The 17,687-nt window shown below is 31.0% G+C and overlaps 3 protein-coding genes across 3 annotated transcripts; 1 reads left to right on the top strand and 2 right to left on the bottom strand.

Moving 5' to 3' along the window:
• Nucleotides 1-4,368: 4,368 nt before the first annotated feature.
• On the bottom strand, nucleotides 4,369-7,113 carry LOC148302276 (uncharacterized). The gene is made up of 4 exons (XM_088271866.1): nucleotides 6,756-7,113; nucleotides 6,419-6,588; nucleotides 5,152-5,226; nucleotides 4,369-5,048 (listed from the first exon to the last, which is right to left on the bottom strand). Exons 1-4 carry the CDS (start codon nucleotides 7,012-7,014, stop codon nucleotides 4,968-4,970), a joined length of 585 nt encoding a protein of 194 aa, XP_088127992.1. The 5' UTR covers nucleotides 7,015-7,113; the 3' UTR covers nucleotides 4,369-4,967.
• A 690-nt stretch (nucleotides 7,114-7,803) lies between these two features.
• Nucleotides 7,804-9,950, top strand: ND-B16.6 (NADH dehydrogenase (ubiquinone) B16.6 subunit). The gene is made up of 3 exons (XM_088271877.1): nucleotides 7,804-7,965; nucleotides 8,116-8,336; nucleotides 9,663-9,950. The coding sequence occupies exons 1-3, from the start codon at nucleotides 7,872-7,874 to the stop codon at nucleotides 9,798-9,800; spliced, it is 453 nt and encodes a 150-aa protein (XP_088128003.1). The 5' UTR covers nucleotides 7,804-7,871; the 3' UTR covers nucleotides 9,801-9,950.
• Nucleotides 9,951-10,707: 757 nt separating this feature from the next.
• Hacd2 (3-hydroxyacyl-CoA dehydratase 2) lies at nucleotides 10,708-17,268 on the bottom strand. Its single transcript, XM_088271876.1, has 6 exons — nucleotides 16,769-17,268; nucleotides 16,343-16,462; nucleotides 14,928-15,048; nucleotides 13,177-13,382; nucleotides 12,935-13,074; nucleotides 10,708-12,041 (listed from the first exon to the last, which is right to left on the bottom strand). The coding sequence occupies exons 1-6, from the start codon at nucleotides 16,961-16,963 to the stop codon at nucleotides 11,714-11,716; spliced, it is 1,110 nt and encodes a 369-aa protein (XP_088128002.1). The 5' UTR covers nucleotides 16,964-17,268; the 3' UTR covers nucleotides 10,708-11,713.
• Between the last annotated feature and the right edge of the window lie 419 nt (nucleotides 17,269-17,687).

Below are 17,687 nucleotides of genomic sequence, written 5' to 3'. Positions count from 1 at the left end.
TTTATACCTCTCAATTATTTCATAGTATTTTTTTACTATTTGCATACACCCTTAATTCGCCGTTTTTTATACTGCCCGAGTTAATAAAAATCTTCTATGACATTATGTTTAATTCAATTCAATCATTCACAATTCGCGATATGCAAACTTTTTATTTTTGACTAACCTTTTGATTTATTTTCGTAATAAGAAAATACAAAATTATTTCATTACTTGTAACTTATGTGGATGCTTATAATGTATGGTGCTCTTATTTTCGAGGAGATGAATTTACAAATTAATCAAAAAATATAACCATATCTATTTTCTGGTGTACTAAATTATTGAAATTCGAAAAATAAATATTTTTTGTCGATTATTTTTAAATCAATTTTATAACCAAACATTTATATAAGACCACTATTAAGTTTATCAATGTTAACATATTATTAAACTCAAATGTGGTCTAGTACAAGTGTTTAATTTTTATATATAAATCATCATCTTTTCCCACAAAGTTAATGCCGAATCAATAAATATCGGAAATCTATTATCAAAAATTAATTAAAAGTAGACTATGACGACTTTTAATTTATTTGCTTTCTTGGGCGGTTTATTTATATGTTTTATTTATGAATAGCTATCATATGTATGGAAATAAATCAATAACTAAAATGAATTAAGTCAAAACATCAACAGTATTAAAATCGTCATATTTTCCCACAAAATTAATGCCAAATAAATAAATATCAGAAATCTATTATCAAAAATTATTAAAAAGTGACGTCTTTTAATTTATTTATTGTTTGGACGGTATAATTTTAATGTTTTTTTTATGAATGGCTATCATTTGCATGGAAATAAATCAATAATAAGTATAAACTTCAACAGAAACTAATTTCTGATGACCAAGTCGCAAGTTACAATACGAACTTTAGTTCAGTTGCATTTCAATCAGACAAAAATAACTTGGCGAAATGGAATTGAAACTACGGACAGTTGGGGCTAGCGAACATTAGTTCTAACTTTGCCTCATAAATACGCTACTGAATAATACACAATATCGGATGAAAAACTCCGAAAATATACTTTATCCCCCATTTTGTAACATGTAACAAGAAGCATTCGTGTCAGCAATATATTTTAGTGAACTATTTTCACCCGAGAGAAATATAGAAATTTAACACATTCTACATATTTAAATATAAAGATTTTAAAGGTTCTCTTTGTAAATTTCTTTGTAAAAAAAATTATCTTTCGAAAATAAACTTTATACCACATTTTGTAACATGTCACAAGAAGCATTCGTGTTAGCAATTTATTTTAGTGGACTTTTTTCACTCAAGAAATTTAACACATTATTGAAATTTAACACATTCTACATATTTACAAATAAAGATTTTAAAAATTCTTTTGTAAATAAATCCCTCACGAAAATATACTTTATTCCCAATTTCGTAACATATAACAGGAAGCATTTTTATCAGCAATATATTTTAGTGGATTATTTTCACTCAAGAGGAATATCAAAGTTGAATACATTTTACATACTTACAAAAAAGATTCAAAATATTCTCTTTGTTTTCATGACAGTGATGCTCTTACTCGTACATCATTTTCATTTAAAAAATTTGTTTTTGGAAAAATTAAATATTTCAATAACTTTATAACAATTCCTTCGCGTAAAAATAACAATAATGATTGGGATGATTTACATAGCAATTTTTCGTAAAATACTACCACAAGGGCGCTTATAAGGTCTCGGATGTCTGTCATTATCATCATCATATCTGATGATGATGACGAAACTCGGTCGCTGGTCAAATAAAATTTATGTGGAAAAAACCATATATTTAGTTGTTATTTTACAATATTATATGAAATGCAGTTCTACCAAGAAATGTCAGTACAAAACTTATAAGATACTCTTTCTCTCGTTCAAAATTTTATTTTTGTGTAAATGACAAACCGTAATAATTTAATTTTAATGACCCGATGAGGAAATGATTGTTCCGAAACCGGTTGTCACGAATTAGTATTTATTAATGTTGTATTACACAAAGTGAGTGATGAATGATAAGGAGAGTATTTTATTACTTTACCACAAAGTTTAAAATGCTTTTAATATACAAAATACTAAATATGTAGTTTTTTCCACATAAATTTTATTCGATTGGGTTTCGTCGTAAGCGATATCATCAGTTCGATGATGTTGGTTGAAAACAGTCGGTCAAAAAACTAAACAGTTGTTATTTTATTATGAAAAGTGCAGTTCCACCAAGAAACTTCAGTACAAAACTTTAAAAATATACTTTTTTGTCCAATTTTTCTATTTCCTATAAAAAATATTTTTTAACCACCATCCTCATATTAATATGAGCAGTGGCCCTTCCATTGTGTTTATTTTGTTTATTATATAAAATTCAGTTCCACCAAGAAATGTCACTATAAAACTTAAAAGGATACTCTTTCGCTAATTTGTCTATTTTCTGTAAAAACAAAAATCTCTTTTCGGCACTGGGCTACTTTTTATTATTTTTAAAATCACCATCCGCATATTAATATGAGCAGTGGCCCTTCCATTGTGTTTATTTTGTTTATTATATAAAATTCAGTTCCACCAAGAAATGTCAGTATAAAACTTAAAAGGATACTCTTTCGCTAAATTGCCTATTTTCTGTAAAAACAAAAATCTCTTTTCGGCACTGGGCTACTTTTTATTATTTTTAAAATCACCATCCGCATATTAATATGAGCAGTGGTCCTTCCATTGTATTTATTTTGTTTATTATATAAAATTCAGTTCCACCAAAAAATGTCAGTAAAAGAATACTCTTTCGCTAATTTGTCCATTTTCTGTAAAAACAAAAATCTCTTTTCGGCACTGGGCTACTTTTTATTATTTTTAAAATCACCATCCGCATATTAATATGAGCAGTGGCCCTTCCATTGTGTTTATTTTGTTTATTATATAAAATGCAGTTCCACCAAGAAATGTCAGTAAAAGGATACTCTTTCGCTAATTTGTCTATTTTCTGTAAAAACAAAAATCGCTTTTCGGCACTGGGCTACTTTTTATTATTTTTAAAATCACCATCCGCATATTAATATGAGCAGTGGCCCTTCCATTGTTGTGTATGTTTTGTACTCTGTTAACCCAATCGTGCATAAATGAACACAAAGGCTGACCGACACGATAATATATTACTTTTGGGCCTTCTCAGGCGTAAATAACGCCCATACATCGGAGCCGTACTCAGACATGACTGAGTCGCTGCGGCTCGATTACCAATCAATATCGACAGAGAGCCTTACTTCTTCGCCATAGAGCTTAGTTACCATACAGTAAATAAATACAATTACTTTTAAACGGGGACTTTCAGATTCCTTGGTTATTTACGTTAATACGTATGTATAATTGTATAAAGATTAAAGAAAACAATTGTTTTATACCACTTGAGTTTTACTAGTTTTTGAAGCTAAACTTCCATCATTCAGGCCTGAATAATAAATGTTCCAAAACTAGTAGTCTTTAATAAAGCTCAAGTGGTATAAAACAAGTGTTTTCTTTAATCATTGTAACATGTCTTACTACAAAGTTGATGCCGAAACAATAAATAAAATATAATTCTATAATTATGCTGCGACATAGATTTTGATACTCCGTACGTACTTCATTACCATATTTTTAATTATTTATTTATTTAAACTTCATAAACAGAAAAGAAGTGAAAAGGAACAAACTTTCATTACATATTGTCAATATATATTCTATATAAATGAAAACTTTAACGTTTCTTTGTTCAAAATCTTTAGACCCTTAAATTTATTCACCGATTGATTTGAAAATTGGCATGATCCAGTATTTCAAACACTTAAAATTGGTCAGCTTAAGAGTCAGAATAATTGGAGTGAATGTATGAGGAGATGCATGAATATGGAAAAGGCGAAGATTTTTCGCAAAGACAGATTGGTATGGTGTTATTTTCTCTTTGTCTACCCCTAATGGGAAGCGGCGTGATGGTTCATTAGTATTTATTTAGTTTTCTTAAAATAGACAGTAATGTTTCAAGGGAAGCGTTTATTTATTAAGATCGTCAGAGATAATACGAGCGTAATAATTAAATTTTTGTGCAATACTTTTTAAACGATTGCTTGTATTACCAATAATCTGCTAATATTGCACAAACAATTACTCAACTAGAAACATGTCTTTTACAATGATTTGTAATACCAGTACCTGCACCTGGCGTTTAAACGTCAAACTAAAATAGCCAATGAACAAACCTTTTACGAACCTGAAAAATATTTCAGGATACTTCTGCGACATTACTGAAATCATTATTTTACGGTTTGATTTAGATTTGAACTATTTTAAAATCAAAAACATTTTCAAAAGATGTCTCAATTTATTTCAAGCATCACTTTATACAAAATGAATATGGAAATCTATGCATACACACAGAAAAATAGAAAAGAAATATCTAATATATCTTGATATATCGCATTCAGGATATAAATCCAGATTTTTTCATAAATTTATTCGACAGTCACTTTGTAGTAATATCTCTCCATTTTAAACTAAAGTTTTGCTTAGGCCACTGCATCTTATAAACACAGTGTTATCTTGATCGTTAACCTATGAAGGATAGCTGATCAACCTTCCTCTTCAGGTACCATTCCAGGGTAATATTGAATAAATGTTGGAATAAAAAATCACTTGCATTTATTTAACCCCCTGGGAATCGACCCCGGGATCTCCGAGCGTGCTGACCATGACACTGCGGAGGCGGACAAAATTTAATGGTATTTACCGAGTAAAACTTTAATTAAAAATTAAAATCCAGAGTTAAAGTACAATCTAATTCATGAAATTTTTATCTGTGTTGACAAAAATAATCACATAGATTTTTTTATCAATTTGTGATCGAATTTTAATTGATACTAAAAAAAAGAAGAATCTGTTATGTATTTTGATTTATTGAATCTCAGTTCCATTCCGAGACCATTCTTTCAGATAGCGGCTTTGTTAGATTTGAAGTTCTTTTGAAAGGGTGAAGAATATTTTTCTGAAAAACAGAATTTAATTTAAGAATAAATTTATCATCAAATCCTTTTATCTCCATTTCAAAAGAAATTTTCGTATATTGTATTTGTTAATAGTGAACGTACCTCATTATGTTTTCCAAACGAATAAATGGTTAATGCATTGGAGGCAGTACCATAAACTGGATATTTTATATGATCCTGAAAAGTACCAATACATTAATATGCCTGAAAAAAAATAATTGAATCGAGAAATCCAAAAAGCAACAAAAATGGATTTATGTAGATGGCAACACCAATTCACCTTTTTGTATTTTTTATAATAGTATTGTAACCATCATTAATATTATTTTACATTGTATTTATTAGGTTTGTGTGGTGTGCCAAATGAGAGAAGTATCTCTGAGGAAAAACATTACCTGAGCTGAGTAGGTAGAAAGAAAACCTACATTTTTTTGTATTCGCAGTTGCAGCGCCCACACCACACGTTTGTTTTCTCAATTCCATTTCGGAAATCGGGATTTTTAAATTCGGAAAAAAAAGTTTCGCGCGTTTGAGAGCCCCAGTTCAAAATCCAAATTAAGAAATCGAATTAGTAAACGTATACAGCAAACCCCCCTACAACGTTGACATAGGTACCACATTATCTTATAAAAAAAATTACAAGGAGTAAATGTTTTTTTAAATTATATTTTAACTAGCGGAAATTTCTTAAATGAGTCATTTAACATTGAAATAATTTTTTTAAACATTATTTTCCTATAACGTCCCCTCCGATAACTGATGTACTTTATTTTCTTCTTTCTTCATCTTTAATCTTTAAGACAGTTAAAAGGGTACCGTATGAAATCGACACAGCGTTAATGTGACCATTCATTTTACGAAAAAAAAGGTGATCAGCCTCCGGATTGTTGAATCTAGAAGAGGATCATACTTGATGGGATGGAATACAGATGACGCAACTGAAGAAGCTCAAGTGAGAGACATAACTGCGATGTAAGAGATGAAATGGAAGAGAATTAATAGGTGGGAAAAGGAGAATAACCAAAATGGTTAGGGCGCTCACAATTGTGCATACTATACTTATACGAAGTTGTACATCATAACTTGTGTAACTTGGATACTACTAAAGTATACCTTAAAGCAAAATAATACATTGATTGCGGACAGATAATCACCATACTTCCTAGATTTTGTTTCTATATTGGAATGCTCTGCTTTTCTCACACACTATCACTCTCTTCTGATGGAATTAAGTTGTTTCTGAACACGTTTCAATTGCAACATCACTTTATTACCTAGCAGCGAAAAATCTTTTGTTATGAAATAAACAAAATGCCTTTTTATAATTTTAATGGAATAGGAACAAAACCGTATTTTAGAGGGTACTCACTTCCTTATTTTGCACTCGATCTAAGTCAGTCGGGGAAAAATTATCTTTGTAATAGTTAGACTCATACTCCGAACAGTAATTTTCTACTTCATTTGTGTCAATAAGTTCATCAATCACTTCTCTAGCCATTTGCTTCCATAAAAACTTCTCCATCATTTGCTTCCGGATTCCTAAAATAATACCAACGATGTGACGTCGTAAATAGGAAATTAATTACAAGCGTTCAATGAATGACTTGGCATATTTTACGCAAGTGTAATACCTCATAAAGGCTAAAAAAAATATTTTAAAAATATGTGGAAAAAGTTAAATGATTTTTCAGTACATTTTTTCTTACCGTCTTTATCTTTAATTAATGAACTATTGGGAATTTTGTATTTCAACTTCGTCTCACTTGAAGCTGATTCAACAAATCCGTCGTCGAACACTTCACTGTGGCTATAATTCTTTTCTTTGTTGTATACAAAATCAACGGGAGAAGTATTTTTTGGAAAATTCAGTCTTGCTTGAGGTTTTATAAAAATATTGAATTGATTATACAACTCGCGATTAAATTTCGGACATATTTTTTCAACATCAATATCCTCCATATCCATATTGAAAATCAAATTTTCTCTCAAAATGTATTTAATTAAACGATAGTCAAGCTTTTGACAAATAATATTAGACCAAAGTTGTTTTGGAAACCGATTGATTGTTTTGTTTATTGTGTAACTTAGATACTAGAGTGAGATTTGTGCTGGTACATACAAAATAAGTAGGATGTAAAAGTAAATAATTTAAAATGCATCAATTAATTGTACCTCACTATTGTTTTTGTTTTAAATATGATTTTATTATTTTTAACATCGCTCCATATTACCCTTTTGGCAGACAGACGTCCATACAAACCAAATCCAAAACCCACGACTTCTTTCCGAAACGAAAATATTTATAACCCAAAAAATCTTTGTTTTTATTTAGTAACAACAATAAAACTATTTTTTTAACCCCTTTTAGAAAAATCTTTCATAGCAATGCTTTCATGGCAATGTTTTATGTGAATCGAAATAAAAAAACATTCGTATCAATACAAAACTCTCAATCTTTTTTTTTTTACATGTAGGTATATATTCCATTTTAATAAAAGAGAATATTTGATTTTCAAAATGGATATACAGGATATTGATGTTGAAAAAATATATCCAAAATTGAATCGCGAGTTGTATAATCAATTCAATATATTTTTTTAAACCTCAAGTAAGACTGAATTTTCCACAAATTACTTCTCCCGTTGATTTCGTATACAACAAAGAAAAGAATTATAGTCAAAATCCTACCTAAAAGTATTTTCAATAATAGCAACCCTATAATTTTTTGACATATTGCGGAAAGCCATAGAAAATATCTATGGTCGGTCGGACTGCCAAATAAATTATTGTGAAGGCAAAGTTAAACAAAATTGTAATAAAATATGGCTCAACTCGTGAGAAAGCAGGATTTACCTCCTCCTGGGGGATATAAACCTATCCCATATGCCAGAGTACCGGCGAAAACTTATGCCGGAGGTAATTAATAAATTATAAAACATCAAATATCTGATTCATTATATAACTCAAAATGATCAACAATAATTGTTTTCGAATTTTCAGCGGTGTTTTAATTTGTACCTAACAATGCGATAATACCATGTACTGATGTAATTGCATTTTTCGTAGGTTGGGCTATGATTGCTGGGTTTATTGGCATGACTGCTGGAGCCACTGCTCTGTACGTAATGAACTACCGCAGGATAAATCAAGAACGAATCGAAATGAGATCTTCCAAAATGGCAATCGTACCCATGCTTTTAGCCGAACGAGACAGAGCTTTTATGAAACAGCTAATTAAAAACAGAGAAGAGGAACAAGAACTAATGAAAGATGTCGAAGGATGGGAGGTAATGTATTATATTATATATAATGTTTATTTTATTAGTGTAACATTAAATGTGTTTCTATCGACATTCAACAGCATTTTGATCTGTTTAGACATCAATCATATCTGTTTGCAAGATGATTGGGTCCATACATCTTCAGCACATCACACCACAGTAAAAAATGGCTTCAACTGCCGTTTTTGTAAATCTGGTGTAGCTGACAAACTATAATAAAAATGGGGAACGTTTTGATAAGTGACGAAAACAAACGTGTTTTTTTTTTCTTTGATTAATTCTAAATTTTAGAGTTATCGTTGGGACGTTGATGGATGAAGAGGGGGTAGGGGCTATTTCTTAATTTTATTTATTAATTTTTATCAGTGGAAACATGGACAATAGGAGTGGAGGCTTTAGTCATTGTCATATTTCTAATTGTGGGTTTATTATTATTAATATTTTTATGAGTTTCTATTGTTTCAAAATATAGTCAGCTTGAGCTATTAAAACAAAATTAAATCTATCAAAAATTTTGTCTTACAACAAAGTTTAAAATTTGTTTAACCTTCTCACTCTAGGTTTTTAAAAAATATGTTATCTTATTATAAATGGACATTTTAATAATAATAATAAACCCTTATCCTCACCCCAATGGTGCATAAGGCACTGCATCATATAAACGCAGTGTTATCTTGATCGTTTACACATGAAGGAAAGGTGATCAGCCCTCCGCTTCAGGTACCAGTCCAGGGTAATATTGAATAAATATTAGAGTGAAAAAATCACTTATATTTATTTGACTCCCCCCCCCCCCTGGGAATCGAACCCGGGACCTCCAGAACGGTAGCGGAGCGTTGCACTACGGAGCGTATGCTGACCATTGCACTACGGAGACGGAAAATAAATAAACATTAATAACGAAAGATAAACTGGCAGTATACAATGGAGTCCCGGTACCAATCTAATGTATGGAGGAGAAGCATGGAGATGGCAAAAGAAGGATGAAAGTAGACTGAATGCAGTCAAAATACGATATTTTAGACGGATACGCGACAAAATGATGTATGATAGATGTTCGAATGGTGAAATAAGGAAAGAACGCAAGGCAAAAAATGGACATTTTACAGAAAAGATTTTTAATATTTTCAGTACTGTGAAAAAATTATTCTTCTCTGAAAAATCCTTGAAAGAGTAACAAAATATTTTTATTCGAAACACTAGCATTACGGATTGCGATATTTGCATGAAACTTATTGTTTTACCGTGTATATGTGATACTTTTGCAGGCATAGGATAGTTAAAATATATTTTTTTTAAATATGTTAATATTACAATCGTATTGTATTCCAGGTCGGAACATGGTATGGCGAGCCGATTTACCGAACACTGCCAAAGGATACATTCTTTGACCCATATTTCTATGAGTTCTACGCACATGCTGATGAAAAAACCATTAAACACCGTGTGGAGATGAAGTTCTGGACATAAATAGTTTTCTCCTTCATTTTACAAGATGGAAAGCGGAGGCTCATCAGATTCATGTTATTAGAAAAATGTAATGCAGTTTGTTAATGCTTGCCAAACTGTACAATCTTGTGAATATATTTAAAGCATCTGAATAAATTATGTTTAAAATAAGCGCATTTTCTTTCCAGTTAGGGTTCAAACCCACCATTCATCATTTTAGTAAAAAGAAATCTGTTTTTATTCACATGTCAGTTTAATTGATGTCCTACGGCATTTCTTCTATATACAACATTGAACCCTTATCCGCACCCGATGGTGCATAGGGCACTGCATCATATAAACGCAGTATTATCTTGATCGTTAACACATGAAGGAAAGACAATCAGCCCTCCGCTTGAGGTACCAGTCTAGGGTAATATTGAATAAATATTAGAGTGTAAAGAGTAAAAAATCACTTATTTTTATTTGATCCCCCTCTGGGAATCAAACCCGAGACCTCCAGTAGGGTAGCCGAGCGTAATGACGATTACACTACGGAGGCAGTGAAAATGAAAATGTGATAAAACTGTGGATTAAGAATTTTTTTAACAGTTGGTACTGTCAAAACCAATAAGTATTTAAATTTGAGCTGTGGAGGCAGGATAATAGATAATTGTACAAAAACTTCCAGAAACCACAGTGAAGTCCAGAGATATGGATTTGATTTTTTTAAAAATAAATTAACAGCCTTTGAATTTTAAGTGTGAACGCAACATTATCATCCATACTCCTTGGGTACTAATTTTGTTTGATGGATAAGATTCGTCCATGCTCTCTGAGTAGTCGATAAAAAGGCACATTTTAAATTATGGTAAACAAAAACTTTTCACTTTTTATAGTAATATTACACTTTTCGCAAGTTTGTGGTGTCGTATCTCAAACGATGGTGAATAGTAATCATTTGTTCATTTATTTAATCCAAATATTTTACACAACATTTAACTTATACTTATACAAAACACCTAGAATTATTACTATGCATTAAAATGCATATATTATCCGTAATTATAAAAGTAATAAGTAGTTATTTATGTTCTTAAATCAAGACAATATGGACTCAATTCAGTATACTAACATGGCACTATTACATAAACAATATTCATCAAATATATGAAAAAATTCAATAAAAAAATATATAACAAACCTGAATAAATAAAAATAAATAAGAGTATTATGGAACATGTTAATTATGTAATTTTTTCCCAGTACATTTCAATCAATGGAATGTAATTTTGATTATAAATTTAGAATACACAACAATGCATGTATGTATAATAAAATAAAAATACTAAGTTATTCAATATAAAATCATTTAAAAAAATACAAATCAATATATTTCTTTTTGACAAAAAGGTTTGTACTTTTATTCTTTGTTCATCGTGCAACATTATTTTCTAAAACTAAATACTCTAAAAGTCAAAGAGCTATAATGTAAATTATTTTGAAATAGATTTCCAATATATTCTATAAAATTGGAATAGCTAAGAGAATGAAAGTGTCTGTTTTCTCAACATCATTTTTAGGTCAATTTTCAAAGGTGGTGGGTGTCGAGGGAAGAGAACACCATAAAAGGGTGACTAAGTTAGCCGAAAGCATTGTGTTTCAGTTAGCCTATAAAAAGCTAAAAAGAAATCCATCGTATTCCATACCAGATTCTTGAATGGGATAGAATGATTCCTCAATGTTTTATTTTAAACACTACATCTAATACAATATGCGGTATTGTATTATTACAAATCTACAGCAGCATGGGATTGTTACAAAATTCAAGGTAAAAAGTGTTCATTTTGCCATTAATTAAAAATATGCGTGAGAATCATAGGTATTCCCAATAGAACGCATAAGGAGTACAATAGATAGCTATCCCACTTTATTTCAAAGAAGGAAACCTCTAGTCAGTCGGATTTTTTTATATGTTTCCTGTACAAAGCCAACTTGAAGTTGCGAGCGCGGTACATGTGCCGCATCATGGCGTACAAGCCAGGCACCAAGAAGAGCAGCAAGTAAATCCTCATGAAAGTGGGCGCATGGAAGGCAAAGTTCCAGCTATTCGGTAAGGAAACTGTGAATTTCTTTGTCTCTTCAAAATATGGAATATTACGCAGCATAACAGTCCCTTCACACAATACTCCCAGCGGGTAAAGAGGAATCCAGATTGTATACCTCAGCCATGTTAGGGCATAGAAGTCTTTCTTGTATAGCTGAGATATGTAAAAAGGATACCTGAAAACAAAAAGAATGAAATTTTTTATGAAAAGTTTACACTGAACACATTGTCAGCCACCAGTGGCCGACACAAGGCATTTCAATTGCGTCTCGTCGGACACTGGAAAAATAACAATTTGTAGCTCATACTGTCACATAAAGTCAATACAACGGACTAAGTGTCAGCCTTTGGTTGCTGACAAGACACAATTGAAATGCATTGTTTCGATTGGCATTTGCTGACACTGGCAGTCAACGTATTAAATGTAAGAATAGGATTTTTTAATCATATAAAGTTATATCAATTGTTATCAGCAACGCCTTAAGTGACAGTGATAATGACGAGCAGCTGACCTGTTTATTATATAATAAAATACCAACTTTGTAGTTTTTACCACATAAATTTTACATGACCAGCGACTAGGATTCGTCGTAACCAACATCATCAGACTGGTGATGTCGATTACAACGAAACCCGGTCGCTGGTCATATAAAATTTATGTGGAAAAAACTATATACATAGTTGTTATTTTATTGTATTATATAAAATACAGTTCAACCAAGAAACGTCAGTACAAAACTTAGACCTTTTTATTTACAAATTAGCATAACTTATTGTTGAACTGACTTATTTGCGGCGATAACTAGGCCGACAGTTAAGGCAGTATGGCCAAAACACTCTAGGGGCAGTCTACATAGTCGCAGCAGTCAATATAAGTAAATGTTGCATTGTCTTTGGGTATTATTCAGTCCAGCTTCATTTAACAAATTTTGGTATTTCATCTAACAAACCATGCAACTCGTTCATAAATGCGTGCATTTGCTGCTTGCTATTGCTGCTGCCAGGAAAGAGATCCCTAAACTATATATTTTTATATGTTATCTTAAAATAAGAGTTGCATTTTTTTTACCTCACAACCTCTACGGTACTCCAGACAAGAAACAGATAAAACACAACTGGTTTAATCTGCATTCGAGGTTCAGCTTCAATCATGCCAAATAAAATTAAAGCTCTCCCAGTTACTTGAATAAAAGGCTGGATGACACCGCCCTGCAAAAAAATGCTCATGATTTTAAAATGGATTTAAAGGACATAAAATATAAAATCAAAGATTGGTGATTTTATTGAAAATTGTTGTCATTTTAAACTGACCTTTGTGTAGCCAAATAATGGATGCATAACTTCCAAGAATTGCAGCAATAGTAAAAATTTCATTGCACTTCCAACATGTTCATAAGTACTCGCCATTGATTCAAATCCGAACTTAGAGTAGCGAACTCCCATTACGGAAAGAACATACATAAAACCAACAAACTGGAACATGTTGTAGAAGATTAAGTAAACCTTCTTTATATCTTCTGAAAAATATATTTAAACATAAAATTCATAGCATTTTCTAATTAAAAGTTATATAAAGGGTAATTATTATCACACACAATGTTAAACCTTTTAAATTCTTCTATCCTCTATCCACACCTAATGGTGTATAGAACACCACATTGGATTGATGTGGTTTAACTCGATTGGAATGGAAAGGAAAGGGAAAAGTTGTTAATTAAGAAGAGGAAAGGTGAAAAGCACCATTAACTAAGGCACTAAAGTAAGGATGCATGAACGTGGAAGAGGCGAGGAATGTTTGCAAAGACAGAATGGTGTGGCGTTCTATTTTCTCTGCCAACCCCTGCGGGAAGCGGCTTGATGGTTAGTTGGTTGGTTAGTAAACTAAGGCACTTAGATCACATACCCGTTTACAAACAACCTTTTGAAAATTGGACAAGCCACCGCTAGAGGAAACAAAAATAATAGAAGTCATAGAAATGTGGCTCTAAAGCAGGATGTTTATCTCGGACAGACTGAATATAGAATTAAGTGGTAGTCTTAAAACTTGACAATCACTGACCTCAATCGAGCAAAGGAAAGTTAAGTACCTGAGACACACCGTAGGATTTGACCAGTTGCAACTTATTCAGGAAATAATTTTAGAGAAAGTGGGGCAGCTGAGATATAGGAAGAGAGAAATCTTAACATTGCAACATATGTGAGTAAATCGGGATAAAGAAGGACCGTTATACAAGATATTCCAGTATGAGAGCTAACCCCCAGCAATTTGAAGGACACCGGAAGGAGTGTATATAGATTTGACCAGTTGCAACTTATTCAGGAAATAATTTTAGAGAAAGGGGCAGCTGAGATATAGGAAGAGATAAGTCTTGACATTGCAACATATCGCTCACTCCTTTCAAGAACGTCATAAATCAAAAAACTTGATTTTTCAGGAGAATGTTTTTAAAGTTTAAAAATAAAACACAATGTTTTAAAAATAAATATCAAGCCACTTATTTTACTGTGCAACAGATCTTTTTAAGTAAAACCTGAATGTTTTTTCTCTATTTGAAAAATATTTTAAAAAATAATTAAACAATACCTTTTCTTCAAAATGCAAAAGTAACATTTTCTGCCCTGTAGCGGGTAAATATTAAGTTTAAAATATGCCGCTTTTGCTGGGATATAGTACATTTTCTAGGCATTCCGAAAACATGCAAAACTCAAAATTGACAATTTTTTATTTATGACGTTCTTGAAAGGAGTGAGTGATATGTAAGTGATTAAAGAGGGACCGTTATATAAGATATTTCAGTATGAGAGCTAACCCCCAGCAATTAGAAAGACCAGAAGAAGTGTATATACGAGTAAAACCTACAATTATTTTGTATGAGATTTTCACTCAAGTCCATAATGTTTTTTGTTGTTGATTAGTAATAAAGTTATCTTATATTGGTGATATTGGATGCTAATAAATGGTATATTATATGTTAGACTATGAATACTTATAATAACATGCAGCATATATTTAATCAATATGAGAATATATAATATAATATTTGTTTTTCCATCTCTATTACCTTTTCTGTAACCCATTTCTTCTTTGTGTAATTTGTCATACATGCCTGGATAATCATTCATTATGTCTCTTCGTTCTTCGTCACTATCTCCTTCTTCAGACTTCCATCTATCAAAATCAATCTGTAAAAAAGTTACTTACCCATTAGGCATACAATTCTAAGTAAGTTTAATTTATTTGTTTGAAAGACAGCTTTGTAATGAAATCACTATGCATCTTATTTTAACTTAATTATAATGTTGACCAGTTTCAAAGCAAACAGCTTCTTTCTCAAGATTAATTTAAAATATATACTATATCATTTAACAAAAAAAATCAACCTTTATTATTGATAACTTAAATTTATGTTGATAAGTTTTAATAACAAATTTATTTTTTAATGCAAAATCACAAAGTTAGTGGTTCAAATATTGATTATATTAATTGATTTGACAGTTTAAAGAAATCATGTTTTTTTATAGCACATAGTGGTATATTCTTCATAAGATCTTTTCCATAAAATATGCACCAAATGTAAAACAGTTTAATTTCGACAGCAGTTTGAATAAAACATTGTCGACTTAATTTCCCAAGCAATTTTCTTGTAGCAACCAATGTTGAAGGCAGTGCTCATCTTTAATCCTGCATTTTGTACATTGAACAGCTCATTTTGTTGTTGAGTAGCAGACATGTAAGAAGTCGCTGTACAATTACACTTATTATTAAAACTTTGGGTGGCATTAACACCATCCAAAAAAGTGGGAAAACCTATATGGTTTCCACATAAATTTATGTAAAAAAAAACTATAAAGTTGTTTTGTAATTATATAATTTACCTTATTTTTTTAATAGTCCACCATGTTTTATTTAAGCTAGTATTAACTCTTACCACTCTGTAGGCCAGACATTCTGGCCCGTATGATTCTAGTAGGTAGCTCTGTGGCCACAATGTCTGGCCAGTCGCAGGTATAAGTTTAATCGCTGATTTCTCTATCACCCAAGTATATTCTACCAAAAAATATTTCAGATAAATACAGTTAATCTTAATTAACATGGTCAAAAAATTGCCAGACAGAGTGTCCCAAAATTAGGGAACCAAAATATTTATTTGAATGGTAGAAAAACATCGCATTTTTTTGAACAGAGTAGCTGATCAGTTATGAGAAAAAATAGTCAGAGTGGAAAGGGTTAAAACTAATCAACTGAACGTTTCGCACTTAAATTTTGGAAAAACGCTTGTAAAGATACCCACAACACCAAAAAAATGTAATCAACTCATATAACATTTATGGTTACAGCTGATATTATCACAAAGCACATTTTCAGCACGCTGCAACCATATCAATCGACATTACAACAAAAAATGTTATTTAGCAACTTGATGTTATTTGTATGAATATTTTGAAACCCGTATGTACAATATTATATGAATATTACCTTCAGCCACCCTGGTTTTTGAGGTTGAGCAATAAGTCTGGGCCACCATGCAGGTTTAGCTTTTTTCAATAGCACTTCAACTTTAGAATCAAACACTTTACAAGATGGAACATTTGAGTCCTAGAAAATAAAACACATAAACAAATAATGTTAGTTTAATAAGTAAAAAATATAAATCCCTAATTGGTCAAAACGATTTTAATACTGCTTCTACTAAATCAAGTGGAGAATTGTTTTATCTATAAATTCAGTAGTTTACATACAAGAAACTGTCTATATATCCCAAAAAAATTGCATATCACGTTGATAAAAGTATCAAAAGATCAGTCTTGCAAAAGATAGTGTAATCGATCATTAATTAGACTTATTAACTGCAATAAAGTGAAACAATATATATATATAAAATATATGTATTTATATACTTACAAAATCGACTTGCGAATACAGCTTCAAATTAAAAGCATAATCTCTAAGTCCATGAGCCCCTACTCCTTTAGCCGAAAAACGAAATTCATCTTCCAGTGTTTCGGAAATATGATCTTTGACATCTTTTAAATCAATTTTAAGAGTAATAACATCAGCTGTTTGCGCCCAATAAATAATCGGCGTCAAGCTGGTCATTTTTACAAGAACTCGCAAAAGCCGGGTTTCGAGTTCTAGAAATATCGGCAAGGCAACTATACCACATAGGCAAAGTTCATTCTCATGCGCAGCGATAAGGATAACATACACCTGAATAATTCGATAAAACAAATTAAGGTATTGAGTATAAACAATTAAAATAAAACAGGAATATATAAAACCTTTAAATCGGTCTTTTCATTTCCACTTTTATTGATAAATTTTATTATAAAGGAAATCGTAGAAGAATATAGATTGACACGAAAAAGGAAAACATACTGTCGAGAAAACTGAAGCAAACTGTCAAAAAATTTCCAGGTGTTTCCATCTTTTTTTTTACCAAGTAGGTACCCCAGAGATTTTCCACACATTTGTTGGAAACATGCAATATTTTTGAGAAAAAAAACAATGTCATCTTTATCAATCGCTTTTTTTTACATGAACACATTTATTCATAAATTGATATATTTGAATAGTCTTACAGTAAACCATCATCATTCAAAACATTTTTGTACCTACGTACGCATATAAACATATTAGAATTTCAGTAACTAAATAAAAGAAGACTTTTATTTAATTTTTTCAATTCATAAAATACGATATTTATTTTGATGTAAGTACTTACGCTTTCCAACTTTTTTTATCGTTTACTAGCTTTGCTATACTGAGGCTTTGCTAGTCCTTGTATTAAAATATATTATAAAATAGGTAGGTGTGTTTAAAA

This window comes from Brachycentrus maculatus, unplaced genomic scaffold (assembly GCF_059751285.1).
Source record: "Brachycentrus maculatus isolate JH-2025_06_01 unplaced genomic scaffold, ASM5975128v1 h1tg000469l, whole genome shotgun sequence".
In the NCBI taxonomy this organism is placed as follows: Eukaryota; Metazoa; Arthropoda; class Insecta; order Trichoptera; family Brachycentridae; genus Brachycentrus; species Brachycentrus maculatus.
The sequence above is the reverse complement of the archived record's forward strand: the minus strand, read 5'-3'. Positions and strand labels throughout refer to the sequence as shown.